The sequence below is a fragment of the Arvicola amphibius genome, chromosome 9 (genome assembly GCF_903992535.2).
Source record: "Arvicola amphibius chromosome 9, mArvAmp1.2, whole genome shotgun sequence".
Taxonomy (NCBI): Eukaryota; Metazoa; Chordata; class Mammalia; order Rodentia; family Cricetidae; genus Arvicola; species Arvicola amphibius.
In genome coordinates this window covers 1,366,617-1,382,561 of record NC_052055.2, presented here as the reverse complement: position 1 = coordinate 1,382,561, position 15,945 = coordinate 1,366,617, and the positions used below count along the sequence as shown (strand labels likewise).

General features: G+C 46.1%; 1 protein-coding gene across 1 annotated transcript; it reads right to left on the bottom strand.

The window, feature by feature from the left end:
- Positions 1-613: 613 nt before the first annotated feature.
- Positions 614-14,585, bottom strand: Erich5 (glutamate rich 5). The gene is made up of 3 exons (XM_038344122.1): positions 14,525-14,585; positions 2,301-3,263; positions 614-863 (listed from the first exon to the last, which is right to left on the bottom strand). Exons 1-3 carry the CDS (start codon positions 14,583-14,585, stop codon positions 715-717), a joined length of 1,173 nt encoding a protein of 390 aa, XP_038200050.1. The 3' UTR covers positions 614-714.
- Positions 14,586-15,945: the final 1,360 nt, after the last annotated feature.

The window sequence follows — 15,945 nt, the reverse complement described above, 5'->3', positions numbered from 1 at the left end:
TTCAAGGTCTGGCCTCGGTATTTCCTAGATTTGAGGCTAGCAAAATAATTGATTGCCTGCTGTAGAGAGCATTTATTCACCATTTCCTTCCCCGTTAGGTACAAACTATAATAAAGTTATCTTTTCTTAAGATTTATTTTTATCTGTATGAGTGTTGCGCACGTGTGTATGTGTAATACATGTATGCCTGGTGCCTGTCATTTTCCACGGCACATGGAAAATGTGGAGCCTTTCGTTGTGAAAAATGCCAAACCTTGCAAGAGAACGCAAACAGCTCTAATTTCTATCACAAGACACGAATATTAGGTGTAGTTCATCCTGTGTCCTGGGAGTATTCACTCTTATGCCATCATTATTATAACTACGCAACTCTGTTATCATGAGTTCCTTAAATTTTACTAGTTTCTCTCTAGCTCCCCTACATCTAAAACTTCCCTTTTAGGGTCTCATTTTATCCTGAATGGGCCACAAGGAAGAGAATCACCTTCACATTCTGAAATGATCTCACAGTTTTTATTGGTAGTGACTATTGTCACTTTTAATGCATAATTATCCTAGTACCTAAAAAAAAAAAAAAAAAAAAGCTGTCTAGCTTAGCAGTCTTATGGCATAACAGAATCAAAAACAGCATTTATTTTCCTGGTTTCTACATTCAGTCTACAGCCACAGAAAGATGGCATCTGCCCCCACAGCCTCAAATTTTCCTGCCCTTCTCTATAACAAGCTGTGTGCAGTAGCCCTTCCGTCGCTATCCCCTGCCGGCCCCACGTCCGCAGCTTCTCCTGTTTCTTGTTCTTTGACTTCAGCTTCTTCACTTCCTTTCTCGTGTTTCTTCTCTGCTTCCATCTTCTCTCCAGTCTCACCTAGAAAAGGCAGCGAAAGGGGACAGTAGGAGTCGCTTGCTCAGCAGTGTGTCCTGCTAGTTTTATGCCCCCTTGACAAAAGCTTGAGTCATCTGAGAGGAGGGAGCCTCGAATGAGAAATGCCCCCATAAGATCTGTCCGTAAGGCATTTTTTTTTTTTTTTTTTTGGTTTTTCGAGACAGGGTTTCCCTGTAGTTTCTAGAGCCTGTCCTGGAACTAGCTCTTGTAGACCAGGCTGGCCTCGAACTCAGAGATCCGCCTGCCTCTGCCTCCCGAGTGCTGGGATTAAAGGCGTGCGCCACCACCGCCCGGCCATAAGGCATTTTCTTAACTCGTGATTGATGTGGGAGGGCCCAACCCATTGTGGGTGGTGCTATCCCTAGGCTGGTAGTCCTTGGTTCTACAGGAAATTAGACCGAGCAAGCCATGGGGAGTTCCAGTCTGAATTCCTTCAGTGATGGACGACAATGACAAACAAACCCTTTCCTCCCCGACTTGCTTTTGGTCATGGTGCCTTATCACAGCCATATAGTAACCCTGACTAAGGCCCACCGAAAGCACAGTAGGTTTCTTCCATGCTGTCCTACCAGCATTCCCCTCATTCCCCAGAGCCTCTGAGGACACAATGTCACGCCACTCAACATCCCTGGGTCTTGGCCTGCTTATAAAGCCAGGATGAGAATTTCCCTAGGAAACGTTTTGTTCGGGGATAAAAGATTGCTCGGTGGATAAGCTACACAAGCGTGGAGACATGAGTTCAAATCCTCAGTGCCTACGTAAGAAGCTGGGCACAACAGAGCTTATTTGCCCTGCAGTGAAGACAGTCAGATGCCTAGAGCTCATGAGCCAGAGTCATCACTTAGAGCTAACTAAATCAATGAGCTACAGATTGAGAGATTCTGCCTGACACAGAAGGTGGGGGGGGAGGGAGAACAGCTGAGGAAGACCCTGATGCCCATCTCTGGCCTGCACACGTGTGCGTACCTGCACACATCCACATGGACATCCAGGCTGAGATAATAATTATAAAATAAATGTTTAAAATTTTGACATAGCCTATACTTTAGAAATGATTTGCTGGGGGCTGGGAAGTGATGGCACACGCCTTTAATCCCAACACTCGGGAGGCAGAGGCAAGTGGATCTCTGTGAGTTCAAGGCCAGCCTGGTCTACAAGAGCTAGTTCCAGGACAGCTAGGACTGTTACACAGAGAAACCCTGTCTTGAAAAACTAAAAAAGGAAAAAAAAAAAAGAAAGAAAGAAAGAAACGATTTACTGGGAGCTGAACTGAGCCTTGAGAGAACGTGTTTCCCAAATATGGAAGTCTTTTGTGTTTGGGTGACATGAACTTCAACCACCTCTGGCCCCAGAGCTGGCCTCCATCCCCTTGGAGCCTGTCCAAGCAGCCGGGCCCTCGGCTGGCTTCCCTCCTTTTACCTTCAATGTGTTGCTCCTCTTTATCGGTATGAATTTCTCTGGCCATGTCCACGTTTGCTGCCGTCTCTGCAGCTCCTGCCAGCTTCTCCCGGCTTCCAACGCTGGCTTCGGGGTGAGATCCCTGGGTGTTTCTGGTCCCATCAGGAGTTTCACAGAGTGACTCATTCATTACAGGAGTCTGCTCCAGCTGGCTTCCGTCAGGCACTTGCGGTGTTTCGCTCTCTTTGAGGATTCTTTCCAGAAGTTGGGGCTGCTCATCTTTGCAAGGTGCTTCCTGAGGTTGCTGCTTCTCACTGCTTTCTGCAGACTGACCCCCTTCTGCTACTTCGGGAGAGTTGCTCTCTTTGGGAATTGCTTCTGCAGTCTGGGGCTGCTCATCCTTTCTCATTTCTTCTTCAGGCGGCAGTTCCGGCAGTTCAGCCGTTTCCAGAGGAAGAGCGCTCTCCCTCGCCGTTTCTAGAAGTTTCGTCCCTCTGGCAGCTTGTGGAATCTCAGAGTCCTCCACTGCTCCCTGGGAGTCCTTCTCTCCCGGTGTGCTCAGAGGCTGGCTCCCGGCTTCTGTTCCTAGAGGTTCAGCCTCAACGTTTCCTTTCAGAGACTGGCTCTCTGTCCTTGTTTCTACATCTTTCTTCATTTCCTCCGCCCCCAACGTATCATCTTTGCCTCCTGGCCGAAGTAGATCAGATTCTTCCCCTTGCACTAGAGGCTCGGTCTTCGTTGTGGGTCCTGACGGGTCTGCGGCATCCTTTCCAGAGGCCTCATCATTTGCCAGGGATGGTTGGTGGCAGGATTTAACACCATTGGCTGTAGGAAGCACGGAAGCCTTGGGCCTCTCTAACGGGACCTGGCCAGGCCTTTGTGCACTGCCGTAGAAGGCAGCTTCTCTCCCTGGCGTGCACGGCATGGGTTGGGCCACGCAGAACTTGCTTTGTTCTCCAGTGGATGAATTCTCATTTAAAGGTACTTTTTTTTTTTTTGGAACATTTAGTTGTAAAAATAAGTAGAAAAGAGAGAACAGAGTTATTGTTTAGCTGTCTTGAGAAAGTTTATTGACATCAAGTAGATTTAGTTGTTCAATCAAACCACGACCCTCACTCCAAATTAAAGGCCTTTAATATCAACCTAAACACCTCACGTTAATCATTAGCATCCTCTGAACCAGCTTTCTCCTGAGCATCCCATCAAGGCTTCTGTCCCATATTCTAATTCACCACAACTACTTGCTTCTCTTTTACTCACCCTTTCTCCTCCTTAGCTTCCCCTGTGTGGTCCTTGGGCTGCTAGATTCAGAGTTGTGATGTGGGATTCCCCTCTGTATGCTGTGAATACCATTCGTTAATAAAGAAGTTGGTTTGGCCTGATAGGGTAGATAGGTGGGGAAAACTAAGCTGAATGCTGGGAGAAAGGAGTCAGAGAGAAGCCATGTAGCCCCGCTGGAGACAGACACTGGAACTTTCGCGCATAAGCAAGCCACAGCTACGTGGCGATACACAGAGTAATGGAGATGGTTAAATTAAAATGTAAGAGTTAGCAAATAAGAATCTAGAGCTAATGAGCCAAGCAGTGATTTAATTAATACAGTTTCTGTGTAATTATTTCGGGAATGAAACAAGCGGCTTCCTTACAACAGAGTGGGCCTCTGAAAAGGAAAGGCTGTACAACAAAGAAACTCCTACAGGTGAAGACGAGTACCCTGGGAAGTATAGGGACAACCAAACCTGAGTTCCGTGTCATGTTAGGGGGACGGGGACATCCAAACCTGAGTTCCATGTCATGTTAGGGGCACGGGAAAAAGTGAAATTCAGAACGTTGGGGAGCACGTGGTCCACTTAGAGCTGCTCTAGCACCTCCTGCATCTGCACAGCCATGGGGACAGAGATCTCAGGGCTGACATGTGACGTGGGCACAGCCTTGGGGACACAGCTCTCAGGGCTGACATGTGACATGGGCACAGCCTTGGGGACACAGCTCTCAGGGCTGACATGTGACGTGGGCACAGCCATGGGGACACAGCTCTCAGGGCTGACATGTGACGTGGGCACAGCCTTGGGGACACAGCTCTCAGGGCTGACATGTGACGTGGGGACAGCCTTGGGGACACAGCTCATGGCAGTGGGTGCCCCTCCATCTCAGAGCCCTGTGAGACATCCCAGCACACTAAGCAGTGACTATGAGTGTTTGGGACAGTTTAGAGCAAAAGCTGGGTGACCTGTTTGTACTCCTGGGTTTGTGACCCCAGACTCCTACTAGGTGACCCAATACTCCTACTACTACTGGAAGGCCTTTAGAAAGCGATGCAGGGGGTCACCCAAATGCTCTTTGTAACAGCAGAAGCTGGAAAGCAATTTCAACATCTAAAAATATATTCCATTGGGTGAGATACTGCCCCACGAGAGAATATGAATGTGAAAACCATGTGACAGAGCCTATAAGTACAAACAAAAGGTCAACGTGCACGTTGGGTTGATCGTACAAGGGGGAGCAAATGGCAGACATCAGAACGAGGTCGGCTGTGTAGCGGACAGCTCACAAAGTCAGGTTTCGGTGTTACAGGTGATCACAACTAAGCTAAAAGGAAGGAAAGGATGGAAGAAGAGAAGGAAGAGAAAACAAACATCACGAAGGGAGGGAAGCTAGAAGAAAGTAACCCCTAGCGTCACAGTAGATCTGCAAGTGATAATCTCTCCTTGCTGCTCCCAGTCCTAAAAGGTGTCTTCCTTACTTCCCTGTTCTTTCCCTAGCCTGGTTACATACACGCACAATCTAAAGACTGTGTCCTGACCCTCGGTCTTCTCTTCTGGTTCCCCTTCTCTAGGGCAAATATTTTCAGTCTTTCAGCTATTTGGGAGGATAGCCTTTTTGTTGTTGTTGTTGTTGTTGATGGAGACTGGCCTCCTACATAGGCTTCACCTCCTAATGCTGGGATTGAAAGTGTGCTCACCACACCCCACCGGAAGAATGCTTTTCTTTAGGTACCTACATGAATTGTACCTTAGGATAATTTGACTTGGGGCATTTCAGTTAACTCCTACTGTGGAAGAACAGGACCTTGCAGCTCATTTTTCTGACCTACTCCACCATCATCCCACCCTGCTGTCCCATTACACATTCCTATCACCTTTCAGGTCAGTGACCGTGCACTAAGAATCCCTTAAAATCATGACTCTCTCATAAATTAGAGAACACAAGATGAGAGGCATGTTTTCAATCTGACTTCAGCAGACACTGTAACGAGCATGGTTTCTAACAAAAAGAAAAGAAAAATTTTTAATTAAAACACGTAAGTGATACTTAAAGGCAAAATCTGAACAGACATGAGAAGCACAGACTCCGCCCTCAGGTATCCGAGAGTCCTGTGAAACTCGGCAACAGTCACATAAACACAGAGGAAAGAGATCTGGCAATCACCAGACCATGTGGAACAGCTTCTTTAGAGTCCCCAAGAATGCCAAGAAGGTCTGGAGGCTTCAGGGCAGGCGAGCTGGAGGCCAGACTGCATTGAGGTCACAGAGGCGACTGTAGGTGGAGCCCATGAGCTTAATGTGAAGCATGAAGAACAAGAACTGTGAGCAGGGCTTAGTAAAGAGTTGGCTAAGTATAAGGAGTGGCAGATAGTTCAGAAGTACTGCCTGGGTCCAGAGTACACAAGACCCTGGGCTCAGTTCTCAGCACCCCAGTTACACACACACACACACACAAATGATAGAGCACAGCCGTTTCTCTCTTATTTTACCAGGAGAAAATAGTTGTTTATAGAGATATGCGAACATAAATGTTCATGGCAGTTTTATTTGTGATGAAAATTGTAAACTAATTTTCATCAGGAGGTAAATGTGCATATTGAGGTATATTCACACTGTGAAATGCTGTGCCAAGCACGGTGGCTCACACTTGGAATCCCAGCACTTGGGAGGAACACAAGTTTAAGGCCAGCATAAGGAGTTCCAGGCCAACCAGGGCTACACACTGGGACCCTACTCATACAAACAAACAAAAATGTGAGTATAACAACCTAACAATTCACTAATTTTCAAACAACAAGGCTGCAAAAATGAAGACAAAAGAGTATATATTCTACAATCGTGTTTGTTGTTTGTTTGACACAGGGTTTCTCTGTGTATCCCTGACTGTCCTGGAACTCACTCTGTAGACCAGGCTGGCCTTGAACTCACAGAGATCTGCCTGCCTCTGCCTTCTGAGTGCTGGGATTAAAGGTATGCTCACCACCGCCCAGCTGTATGATCATATTTTTATAAACTAGAAAGTTATTCCAAGTTGCTCAACAGTGATATAGAGTGCAGAGCAATGTTTGAGGCCTGAGCCGGGACAGGAGGGGAGAATTCCAAGAGGCACGAGGAAGTGTTTGGAGAAACAGAAACAGTCACGATCAGGATTGCCGATTCCCATGGATGCATCTGTGGGTGCAAACATGAGCAAACCTTTCTGAAACATCACAGTAAACATGTGCAGGACATATCATCAACATATCACGACATTTCCCCCAATCTGCTAGTTTTAACATAAAATAATGTGGAAAAAACTGTGAGCACGGGAGTGGGCAGATCAGAAACGGATTTTGAAAAGCCTCCTTCTTGCTAGGGTCTTAGTTCAGTGCTCTAGGATGCCCCGATAGGAGAGATAAAGCCGGGTGCAATGGTGGTAAGAGGGAGAGTCTTGGTTAATCACTGGTTAATCGTGCGGATCCTGGAGACAGAAAATATGGGTGACGGTTTGGGTTGAGAGAGAGAGAGACACCTGCATGGTTTTGTCAGAGGCATGCGGTAGAGGCAGGCATGGGTTGTGCATAGAGAGGCAAAGTCTGGGAGGTAGCCAGACCTTGACTAGAAATGCTTGTTGCCTATGTCTGGAAAAAGGCAGTTTTGACATAAGGCAAAACCAACAACAACAACAACAACATACAAAAACGGGTAGGTATAGGTGTGGTGTGTGTGCGTGTGTGTGTGTGTGTGTGTGTGTGTGTGTGTGTGTAAGAGAGAGGGGGAGGGAGGGAGGGAGGGAGGGAGAGAGAGAGAGAGAGAGACAGAGACAGAGAGAGAGAGAGAGAGAGAGAGAGAGAGAGAGAGAGAGAGAGACGGGGAGGGGCAGAGAGATTGCGCATCTCTTCACCTTGCTCTACAGACTGAGCCTGACTCTTAACAGGAAGGAGAGAGGTTTAGGTGTTAACACACCCAAAACACAGGCACAGGTTTTTATAGAGAGTTTTGTCTTGGTTTTTGTTTGGATTTTCAAGATAGGGTTTCTTGTGTAGCCCTGACTCTGTAGACCACGATGGCATTGAACTCAGAGACCCACCTCTGGGAGTAAAGGCATGCACCACCACCATCCAGCTTATATAGAATTTTTAACAGCAAATACACTTCAAAAGAAGTTAACTACGTAAGACTAGAGTCAATTTGCTAAAAAGGATTAACACAAGCACCTGATACTCCACAGTAGAAGGTGAGGGTTAAGTAATCTAGACAACATCTGAATTAAATCGGCATATATCGCCTAAGAACCTAGAGCGCTTAATATAGAGGTGTTATTTTTTATTAGCTGTTATTTGACAATCATGAGAGGGCTTTGGTACACAGGCCCCTGAACACTGTGAGGTATCAATGTTGATCTACAAAAGTGTATCATTCTCACAGTGGGCTGTCATAGACAGCTCTGGACTGGGCACAGGAATTGTAGCAGGTCACAGGAAGGACTCTCCCCGGGCTACCTTAGTGCCTATCCTCTGTAAGAAAATTCAAACGATACCTACTTCCTCATCAACTACAACTGGGTACTCCTACAGTTCCTCACAGCCAAGCATCCCATGTGCTCCACGTGAATCCCCTCCTAAAGCAGACAAGGTGGAAGCACCTGTAGCACCTGAACTTTGATCCACAGACAGGAGCCAGCCTGCTGCCTAGTCTGTGTCGTTATATAACCAGTGCTGAGGGCGGATGCACTGATTCCACCCGGGACTGTTCAAGGATACGTCTGCTTTCTGAGTCCCCTGTTTCATCAACGCTTACCCTGCTCTGGGCCTAATCCTGTGATGCCCATTATCTCTGACCCTGTTATAAACTGACAAATTTGCTGTGACAGATGAGCCGGCAGACCTTTGTGGCAAGCACCCGTGGTGATAGGCACACAAAGAACCTAAATACCAGGCCGCATTACTGGAAGGACTGGAACCAGAGCTAACATATCTGAAATCCACATTATGGTGAAAGCTTTTCAATCAAGTTCATTGCCCTGATGGGAAGTGAAAAGTTTCTACCCAGCAAAGAGAAATACCCGGGTCAGTATTTCCTATGCTGTGCCACGCAGCACCCCGAGCATCCTGGGGGAGTGCTCCTGGCGTGTTCTGTGCGGCTACTTTGGAGGTGCTAGGTTCTTAGACCTTTTACCTTAATTCTTCTGTTGAGAAGTCCTTCCTCTTCAGATCACAGCACCTGTCATCTGTCTCACAAGCACAGTCACTGAAATTTACTACTAGGTAACTTGGGGAATTAGTGGTACAACAGCATGAGCCCCCAAGAGTGCTCCAGCGTCCTCGGTTTCTTTGCTCACTTCCTTCCCAGTCCTAGTCTACAGCCAAGAGCGTCAGGGAGCTATTCTGGATGGTCTTACCCACCGCCCTTCACAGTGTGTGGATGTGTCGTCCTGCTACCATGACTCCAGTTCCGGCCCCAACGTGTGATTCTATCTACCAGTACATATTAATAGGGTCCTATGAAGGAGCCATGGCTGCACACACCAGTGCTGACCTCCTTGATGTACATAGAATAGGACAAAGGAAGGAAGCTGCTCCCTGAGGGTTGGGCCCTTGACACCCTGCCTGGCTGTTTCCTGAGGACTGAAGAATCCCTACCACACCGTAAGCCATTCCTTCCCACAGGCTGAGAAACAGAGACAGCATGGACAGCACTTGGTAACACACACCAGCATCGCCTGGCAAATCTCACCGACCTTTGCAACGCTTAATGCCTAGGGCACTTTCTTCATGTCTTCATTCTTAGAGGGCAGAGGTTGGACACCCTTGGACTCATACCTAAGAATGCAATACTCCCCTAAAATACACTCATAACTTTAAGGAAGTTCCCAAGGAGAGGGTCAAAGAAGGTAATTAATTACCAAACCTTCTGCGGTCGCTGAGGACCTGGGAGACTTTTACACTCACTACACGCACGTGTCAATACCACATTCTAGTACTTCAATTAAAAAATATCATGACCCCATCCTATCAAACACTTACACACACCAGCTCTCACCCATGTGGAGTTGATGCTTTAAAATACATATTGATTAGGCTTTGAGCGAGCCTCCCGGGGGTTGGGATGTTGTGAGACTGGATGAGCCAGCCTTGCGGAAGCTTGGCTTCGTGTTGTACTCTACTTCCAGCTTTGTTGTACTGCTTTTCTTTCCTACAAGCGAGAGAGATTGCCATCACGCCCAACAGTCCCCCAGCCGACTGTGGCCTGAGCTACTTTTCATTTTCTTTCTGTGTTTCCTGGATCCCCATTCTTCTGCTTTCTGAGTTCTCTTATCTCCACAAATCCCTGGCAATCCGTCTATCTAACTATAGAGACCATTCGCTCTCTATAGTTATTGACTCCACTTTTCCTACAGGTAAGGTCATGACACGGTTAGATCCAAGTTTCTGCAGGGCTGAGGCCAGACTGCAGGTGAACTGGAGGCTCTGGACAAAGTAGGAGCTTTGGGTCACACGGGACAGCTGCTCATCCCTACACAGCTTCCGTTTTCCAGCTATAATTGGGACTAACGTTTGCGTTAAGGCCTCTGAGATCGCTACAGGAGGGCACAAAATGAAGCTGGAGTCAAACAGTTGCCCCCTTTCCCGCATCCTTGCCTTCTCTCCTTATGTTCTGAGGTGGCCATCTAAACGTCTGAAAGCTTTTTGTGGTGAAAGATTTAATGTTAAGGCTGTCAACTTACGCTACTGTCTTAGAGGCATTTGGGCAGTTTTCTATTAAAGTTATAAACGTGCACCCCCTTTGACCCAGCAACACCACTTCTGAGAATGATCTGTAGATATGCTTGTCCGTAATCAAAGTGATGTCTGCACAAAGGAATTTACCAGAACTTGTTCACAACAGGAAAGACTGGAGACAGATCAGATGTCTCTCGGTAGGGGACTGGTCAAATAAGTCACACGACAGATTATTTTGCAGGTATAGAAGGGAGAACAATGCCTCCATGGTGTTAGGCTAGATAAAGGAACATTGGGCAGAGCATACAATGTTTTACAAATAAAGACAGGGAAAAAATATTTGTAATGCCTTTTAAAAAATACCTCTTAGCTGAGGGTGATGGTATACATTTAGGATCCCAGAAACCAGGATGTTGAGGCAGGGGCATCACCAGCCTGGCCTATAATAGTGTGATCTTGTCTCAAAATACCAAAAATGATGGCCTGAATGGTTTTTCACCAGATGAGGTCCTAGAGCAAAAAAAGTGGATAGAAGCCCTCATCCCCAACCCAGAAGAAATCTCCAATGGATAACCATTTGCAAATGAAAGTCTGGTTTTCTCCAAGGGAGACTTACTGAAGAAGCCAACCACTCTTAGGGGTAGGCCACTTGCCCCGCAGGAGATGGCCAACAGAAAATGAACTCAACAGCATCTTTGGAGGTTCCTTATCTCATAATGTCCTGTCAGGCCTTTTTTTTTTTTTTTCTTTGTCTTATATTTTTATTTATATTTTTCTTCTCTCTTTTTTAACCTTACAGATTCTTTGCATAGATATTATGATTTCCAGCTTAGTGTTTTTATGGTACCCCTTAGTGTGCAAACACTGGTGTGTCTCTACATCTTTATCTGCTTCTTGTGCCTTTTCTCAGGCTCCTTTTCTTCTGTTTTCCGTGTGTGTGTGTTTTTTAAATCTTATTACATTATATTTTATTTTATTATTATTCCTAGAGTCCTGCTTATTTTCTAACGACAAATGAAAATGATGAATCCAGACTGGGGTGAGGTGGGGAGGAGTTAAGGGAGGGGAAACCATAATCAGGATGTAATATGTGAGAGAAAAAAATCTATTTTCAATAAAAGGAAAAAATACCCAAAGTGGAAAAACAAAAAGAAAACTCAAGGGAAATATATGAAAACAAGCAAACAAACCAAAATCCTGCCTGTGTAGGGATGGCACATCTGTAATTCAGCATCTAGGGACCCGAGGCAGGAGGTAAGCCATAGGATGGAAGGGACCCCAGGCAGGAGGTGAGCCATGGGATGGAGGGCACCGTGGTCTATGCAGTGAATTCAAGGCCAGCCTGAGCAACAGAATGAGAGCTTAAAACAAAATAAAGCACACCACCAACAACAGAAACAACCAAACTAAATAAATGTTGGTGACTAAAGAGTCGGTGCCGAGGGGAAGGCGATACTCTCTATACACGCCTTCTTCAAAAATCTTCATGTTCTGAGCAACACATCCTTATTCCCTATATTTTATCTAAAGTGGTCATGGAACACCTAGGTCCATGCCAAAGACATTCTGAGCATTCAAAACTCAATCCAAAGACTTTTAACACCTAAAAAAAAAAAAAATCCCGTTCATATAGTATCTGTACGGAAGAACACTCTACAAATTAATGTGAATGTTAGTGATGCTCTCCAACTACAAGATAACAGTAATAGAGCAGGCAGATCTCTTGAGTTCCAGACCAGCTAGGACTGTACAGGAAAACCTTGCATCAGGAAAAAAAAAAAAAAGCCACCCCCAAATAATACAGTTTTGGTTATCTGATTTGAGTATTTTCAAATGGTACCTGACTACAATTACATAATGTTTCCCATAATAGTTCAGAACAGAGAGAAGGAGGTGAGAGCTTGGTAGTCTTTCATACTCTCCTGCCATTCTAGACTAACTGCCGTTCCCTTTGCAATCCTGCACTTTTGCCAACTGGGACGGTTCTCCAGACTGAAGCTTCCTCTTCAACTTAATTTTTCACCAAGAGACTATTACAGACTAAACATTGTTAGGCACAGGAGCATGTGGCTAGTGAATGCATGTGACAGGCATTTAATAAACTTGGACTGTTTTTTTATCTAAAAGCACAATACACCAGCTTGGGTTGTATCTAGGATTTAAAGAAATTTTAAGCTGTAGAGAGAGGAATGAATTATTTATAAGGCCTCCAAGATCACAAAGTTGAAATGCTGAAAATACAATAGTATTCAATTACAAGAGTATTGTCCCACAGAGGCTCAGAGGCAGTACACCTGTTGGTCGATTCAGTATATGTTTCGAGGAATTTATGCCAGATATTAACCAACTTCATACACACTTCAACTTGCTGGCAAGTGTTTAATATTTCTTCTAGAAAAATGTTCATAAAAACTTACAACAAAAGAAAGCAAGAGTAAAAAACAAGAGTTTAACTCATGAATTGTTAATACAGTGATCAAATGTTTTCTGAAGGAGAGAAGTAAAGCCCCCATTCTATTGATTAGATACATTTGCCAGTCCTTGAGTTACATAGTTACATTCCTGGTGTGTGTGTGTGTGTGTGTGTGTGTGTGTGTGTGTTTGTGTGTGTGTGCTGGGCATTTTGCCAAGGGCCTTGGGCATACTGCCCACAGGCTCTTCCACTGAGCTACACCCACTCTAACAAAGTGCTCTGCTTTTTAACCCAAGATACCGCCGAGAGTGGATAAGAGAGGCTGTGATAATATTATCTCATGAAAGCATCAGCGTTTCTTATGTTCTCGCATGTGGATACCAGTAAGGAATTACCATGGAGCAAGTGCAAAAATCCATCTGGTTTTATAAAACGAGGTGTGAACATGAAGACAGTTTCTGAGTGTACTGGCCTCGAAGGAGCCTGTTGAGCTATGAGCGTTTCCGAGCTCTTTTAGGGAAAAGAGTCAGGAGGCACTGTGCACTAGGAATAGACTTTCCATGTTTTTATACTCTCAGTTTTCAAGGGATTTGGATCATTTGCATATACGGTTTTGTCTACTTCCTCGCTTTCTGCTTGTTTACAGAAGACAGAAATCTCATCGGCCACACAGCACAAAAAAAAAAAAAAAAAAAAAAACAGCAACATGTTTCTGAGTAGGACATATTGTATAGGCTGAGCTCTGAAGCAGCTTGCATGATAATCTTAAGGTCTCTGCCACCAAAGGAAACAGTAAAAAATCACTGCTACTGTAGTAATACAGGATGCTCACACCCAAGAAAAGGAATTAGAAGATAAATTTGCCCTTAAAGTGAGCCCTGATGAAGACTACAAGCTGCTAGAAGAATCCACTTAACTATCGATGTCCTAAATGCTAGCAAGTTATAATTTAGGAAGTGGGCTGACTGTGAAATGTAGTCACTCTTGAGTTCATTCATCTACATCTATTCTTTCTACAGTGTTTATCCCTGCTAGAATGGACTTGATAACTTGTCTCCTGTGCTTTAGGCTGCATTCTCAGCTTCCCTGAGTTACCGGAGTAGCTCCGGCACCTGTGTACAGTAAGCAGATGATTAAACTGTGCCGGCAGAATTTCTTTACAGCAATGAGTGATGACTACCTTCCGTCACACACACACACACATGCCTCAAGAATATATAAATCGGAGACAGGGGAAAGTGTGTGTGACCTTTTAAAACCTCTGGAGGAAGCCGGTCGGTGGTGGCGCACACCTTTAATCCCAGCACTCTGGAGACAGAGGCAGGCCGATCTCTGTGAGTTTGAGGTCAGCCTGGTTTACACACTGAGTTCCAGGACAGGCTCCAAAGCTACACAGAGAAACCCTGTCTCGAATAACTAAAACCAAACAAAAAACTCCAAAAACCTCTGGAGGAACCTAGTATATGGGGGGGGGGGGGGGGGGGGAAGCACAAGTGTGTGTGTGTTCTCTGCATTTTTATAATCCGGTGATGCTGAACCGTCCACGTGAGAGCAAAATAGAACTCTCAACGGGGTATTTCTCATCTGTATGGTGAAGAGAATGTCGCAGCTAGCTCAGTAATTTAGCGCCGAGAACCTTCGTTCCCGCTGGGTAAGGCATTTCCCAACTTTTGGCACCCGGCGTTCTGCAGGGGATGCACCCAGATGGACACACCAGTCCCGGCGCTCTCCTCCTCCGGGAAGGAGCTTGCCTCCTGCTGGCGAGGTTGAGGGCTGCACTCTTTGCATCTCGGGGCAGCAGAACACAGAATCCCCCAGACCTAGTTCCCCGTGAGGGAGTGGGTCGGGTGTGGGGCCCTTGCTCACCTCCGCTGCGGAACCTGCTGCCGTCGCCGGCCTTGTTGAGGGCGCTGCTGGAGCAGCCCATTGCGCTGCGCAAAAGGGTAGTCACCTGGCCCAGCCTCACTCACGGTCGCGAGGCTTGGATGCAATGCTCACCGCAAACCCAGCCACTGAAGTTTCTCCCAACTGTGTGATCTTGCTGCCCAAGAGTTCAAGGCGCACGCGCGCAGCGGGGCCCGGGGTACTGGGTGCGCACCTGGAGGGGCGAGGAGACAGGCACAGGTATCCGGATAGAAGCAGAGAGGGCAGAGTGCCAGACAGCTGGAGGACTAGCAGGCAAGAGAGAGTAGGGACAACGAAAACCAAGGAACCAGCTGGACAGGAGGCGGAGGTTGAGGGTGCGGGGAAGTAAATGGGAAAAGGCTCCGAGATGGGATGAGGGACAGAGCTAAGTACTGGGAGGGATGGTGTGAATAAACGTCCTAAATAGCCAGGGATGGGAGGTGGCGGCTGTAGCCAGAGGCTATTGATTGGTAGACTAGATGTGCAATGACAGTCTTATCCTCTTACATAACTCCAACATAGTTACCACAAGGAAGTTCAACAACAGATACCAAACTGTTAGACCTGCCTTCCACAGTCAGCTTCGGGCTCTTGATCCATCCAGAACTACACCCATGGCTTTGGTACCGTGCTTCTTTTTGGTTGCTTTGATCTGGAGCGGTACCCATAATCTTGCTTTGTCCTTTTAATTAATTAAGAAATTGCTATTTTAATTTGTTTCTTTTTTGAGACAGGGTCCCTACATAGTCCTGGCCGTCCTGAAACTCACTACGTCCTACCAGGCTGGACTTGAACTCACAGAGATCCACCTGCCTCTGCCTCCTTAGTGCTAAGATTAAAGGTGTGCACCATCACGCCAAGGCATTAATTTTTATTTTTACACGTCTGGGTGGTCTGTGTGTTACCTGTATGCCTTGAGCTCATAGAGACCAGAAGAGGGCATCAGATCCTCTGGAACTGGAGTTAGAGATGTTTGTGAGCCTCTACATGGGTGCTGGGAACCTAACCTGGGATGTCTGGAAGAGCAATTTATGCAAGTGCCCTTAAGTGCTGAGCCACTTTTCCAGCCTGGTCTACAAGAGCTAGTTCCAGGACAGGCTCCAAAGCTACAGAAAACCTCCCCTCCCCCCAAAAAAAACCCAAAAATAATTTTAAAAAATGACCCTAAGAAATATCAACTTTTGGGTGATGCACACCTTTAATCCCAGAGGCAGGTGGATCTCTGTGAGTTCGAGACCAGCCTGGTCGAAAGAAAGAAAGAAAGAAAGAAAGAAAGAAAGAAAGAAAGAAAGAAAGAAAGAAAGAAAACCAATTAACCCAAAGACCAAATTCATAGATAGCACTTTATTTTCCAAAAGTGTCCACTATAGCAAGCACACGGA

Excerpts from the sequence above, each read along its gene's own strand:
- Erich5 (XM_038344122.1), bottom strand. The coding sequence starts at position 14,585 with ATGGGCTGCTCCAGCAGCGCCCTCAACAAGGCCGGCGACGGCAGCAGG. Across the intron at positions 3,264-14,524 it reads CAGCAGGTTCCGCAGCGGAG|TACCTTTAAATGAGAATTCA; the intron begins GTGAGCAAGGGC and ends AAAAAAAAAAAG. Across the intron at positions 864-2,300 it reads AGAGGAGCAACACATTGAAG|GTGAGACTGGAGAGAAGATG; the intron begins GTAAAAGGAGGG and ends TGCCTTTTCTAG.